This window comes from Equus quagga, unplaced genomic scaffold, assembly GCF_021613505.1.
Source record: "Equus quagga isolate Etosha38 unplaced genomic scaffold, UCLA_HA_Equagga_1.0 125758_RagTag, whole genome shotgun sequence".
Classification (NCBI taxonomy): Eukaryota; Metazoa; Chordata; class Mammalia; order Perissodactyla; family Equidae; genus Equus; species Equus quagga.
In genome coordinates, this window is record NW_025796147.1 from 3,004 (window position 1) to 6,581 (window position 3,578).

The 3,578-nt window shown below is 38.2% G+C and overlaps 1 protein-coding gene across 1 annotated transcript; it reads left to right on the plus strand.

Moving 5' to 3' along the window:
- Nucleotides 1-324: 324 nt before the first annotated feature.
- LOC124232825 (zinc finger protein 684-like) lies at nt 325-1,856 on the plus strand (the record flags this gene model as incomplete). Its single annotated transcript, XM_046649738.1, has 1 exon — nt 325-1,856. A coding segment is annotated over one exon (905 nt), but the record flags the coding sequence as incomplete, so codon positions are not given.
- Between the last annotated feature and the right edge of the window lie 1,722 nt (nt 1,857-3,578).

The window sequence follows — 3,578 nt, forward strand, 5'->3', positions numbered from 1 at the left end:
CATTATTCAGATCTCCATGGGCTGTCTTCGTTCTGTGAGCTAACTGTGTACCCTTGTTGAGCAACCTTTTGACTTCCTTTGTACCCTACGCACTGTACCTTGTGCCTATTTTACTGTCTTTCCACAGGTCACAAGTGAAGCCATCTGTTCTCATTATTGCCATTTATCTGCTCCCATTTCCTCTTTAGCAGTTTTATTCTTAAAGCTTAGGAGCAAGGCCAATACAGGCTTTGTTTCAGAATGAAAGACTAGATTGAAAGTTTCTTTCCATAACATATTGATGGAAAAAATTAACTAGAAATGTTTTATTGTACTTCTTTTTAGAAGCTGACTACCCGCTTGTTGATGAATCAGAGAAGAACCAGGAAAGCAAAGACAACTTTTTGAATTCAGTTTTGTTCACATTCAATAAAATTCTGGCTATGGAGAGAGTCCACGGTTATAATATGAGCACAAGTCTTAATCCTACAAGAAAAAAATCATATAAATGTAAATCATATGGGAAGAGTTTGCAACCTACTCTAGACTTACTTAATTATAATAGAAGTTATACTGGCGAAAACTCTTATGAATGCAGTGAATGTGGGAAAGCCTTCAAAAAGAAGTTTCATTTCATTAGACATGAAAAAAATCATACAAGGAAAAAACCCTTTGAATGCAATGACTGTGGGAAAGCCTATAGCAGGAAGGCACACCTTGCAACTCATCAGAAAATTCATAATGGAGAGAGACCCTTTGTGTGCAATGATTGTGGGAAAGCGTTTATGCATAAAGCACAACTGGTAGTTCACCAGAGACTTCACACTGGAGAGAAACCCTATGAATGTCGTCAGTGCGGGAAATCATTCACTTGGAACTCCTCCTTTACTCAACATGTGAAATCTCATACACTTGAGAACTCATTTGAATGTAAGGAATGTGGGAAAACCTTCAGGTACAGTTCATCCCTTTATAAACATTCTAGATTTCATACAGGAGAGAAACCCTACCGATGTATTGTATGTGGCAAAGCCTTTGGCAACACATCTGTGCTTGTTACCCATCAGAGGATTCATACAGGAGAGAAACCTTATGGATGTATTGAGTGTGGCAAAGCCTTCATCAAGAAGTCACATCTCCTTAGACATCAGATAACTCACACAGGAGAAAAGCCTTATGAATGTAACAAATGTGGGAAAGCATTTTCCCAGAAGTCAAATCTTATTGTCCATCAGAAAATTCATACATAATATTCACTTTATGAATATGAGAAAGCCTTAAATATTAATTAAATTTTATTAAATAGAGAATTCACGGTGAGGAAAGATCCATCAATTTGAATGAATTTGGAAGAGTAGATTCCCATAAAAAATAATGCCAGTCATGTTCTGGAATTGATAAAGTTTTTACAGAAAAGATCACAGAAAACATTAAATTATCAGTAATAGAGCATAGAGCTTGGAAAGGAAGCATAACTTAATCAAGGAATCAGTGAAACTAAATTTACCATCCCTGATTTTTTATTTTTATAACAGATTATACAAATGTGAGTATAAAATATGTTTATACATTATATCTATTAAGTTTCTACAGTCAATATCATCATTTTTTTCTTCCAGTCCTAACAATAATATGCAAGTGAAGAAATGGTTTAATATGTAGTATGAATTTCCGTAATATTTTCATCCATTTGCTGGCACTTTTAATGGGCGTGGCAGCGTTACTGAACCTCAGAGTCTCCTCTTATAAAACTCATTCTAAAAATGTTTTCCTATATATGTAAACACCAAAACAAAAAATATAACAAGATGCCAATTGAGAGAGAAAAAGCAGTTGATTTCTGTATGACAGTAAGTATGCATTGAGGAAAAGAAGTATTTAAGCATGTAAATAAAACATTTGCACTCAAATATTCCTGTTCTTTTTCGTTGGTGTATCTACATAAGATGTAAGAGTAGTTCAAGTAGCATTTAACTGGGGCATCATCTGTATTTGATTTTAGTAAAGTGGTGTCATGATACTTTCAGCTTTCAGGGAGCAAGTTTTGGGGTCTTTTTTTTGTTTTTTTGTAAGAAATTGATACAGGTTTAGCTCCTAGGACTGCCTGGAATTTTCCACGTGACAGCATAGTCAGCATTAATCAAGTTACAAAGAGCAAGCTTTTCTGTTTAGCAACTTCCCTTTGGAATGTGACTTTTTTTTTCTTTTTTTCTTGAGATTGGCCCTGAGCTAACATCTGTTGCCAATCTGCCTCTTTTATTTTTTTCTCCCCCAAACCCCAGTACATAGTCATATATCCTAGTTGCAAGACATTCTAGTTCCTCTGTGTGGGATGCTGCCACAGGATAGCTTGATGAGTGGTGTGTAGGTCTGTGCCCAGGATCTGAACTGGCAAACTCCAGGCTGCTGAAGCAGAGCAAGTGAACTTAACTGCTGGACCATGGGGCCGGACCCTGGAATGCGACATTTTTTAAGTTCTACATTCTCCCTTAAAAGGATGAACCATCCATTATTTAAGCTAGACTTTTTATCGCTGTCCACAGTATTCCTTGATAATGTCAAAAAACCTTTATGCCTCTCCTTGACTGGTGACAAAACAGCTTGACCCTAAATTCAGAAATCAAGCCTCTTCAAGTTTAAGCTCAGTTACAACTATGTTGTATTGTTTTTCCTGCATTAGCTATTTTTTGAAGAGTAATGTTGAGTAGTGATTATAAATAAAGGATAGCGCTTTTTTGAACAAGCATACCAGAACTTAAGGATCTAAATTAAATCTTGTCTACTGACAAAGAATCTTTGCTTGACCAAACTTTAGTCAGGCTCCTCAACCTTCTCCTGGGCCCGTCTGTGCGCCTCCCTGTAAAATTTAGTTTTAGTGAGAAACCCCAACCCTCGATGTCTGCTCAGTTCCTCATCCTCCACCATCCAGGTGATGTCTGACCACTCTGGCTTGTCTTCAGCAGGAATTTCTTAGCTTGATTTAGCCAGAACCCCCCTTACCCCTGAGGTTTCCTCTTAGTGATTTTCCATCCGCTGACCCCTGACCCTGCTCCTTGGCTGTACATTCTCACTTGCTCGTGCTGTATTTGGAGTTGAGCCCAATCTGTCTCCTCCACTAAAATTCCATTGCAGTGGTCCCTATACCTATTGTGATGGTCCTGAATAAGGTCTGTGTCACCATCTTTAACAAGTGTCATGGAATATCTTTTTTCTTTAACACTTCCCAAGTTATTTTAGGAGGCTATTTTAGGATGCTGCTTTCACTTCAGTCATTCCAACAGTTGCTGAAACCTTCTTTTGGAATTGTCTTCAGAATCAGTTTGCCGGCCGCGCAGAAACTCTTCAGGTATTTATAGTCACAGGACTTGCATTTTTTCAGCTCAACAGTTTTCTCTCACTTCCTACATGAAATCCTCATTTCCCCCTACTTAGCGGTTACCATTCCCATCCTATCTTCCCTTCCCATGCTCGTGCTTCTCATCTGAGAAACTCCGAACTACTTAAGACTACAGGAAGAGGACACATTTTAGGAGGGAGCAAAGGGCTCCAGTATTACCAGCATGATGTGAGGTCCCCTTGAAAGAACAGCTGTGGACGCC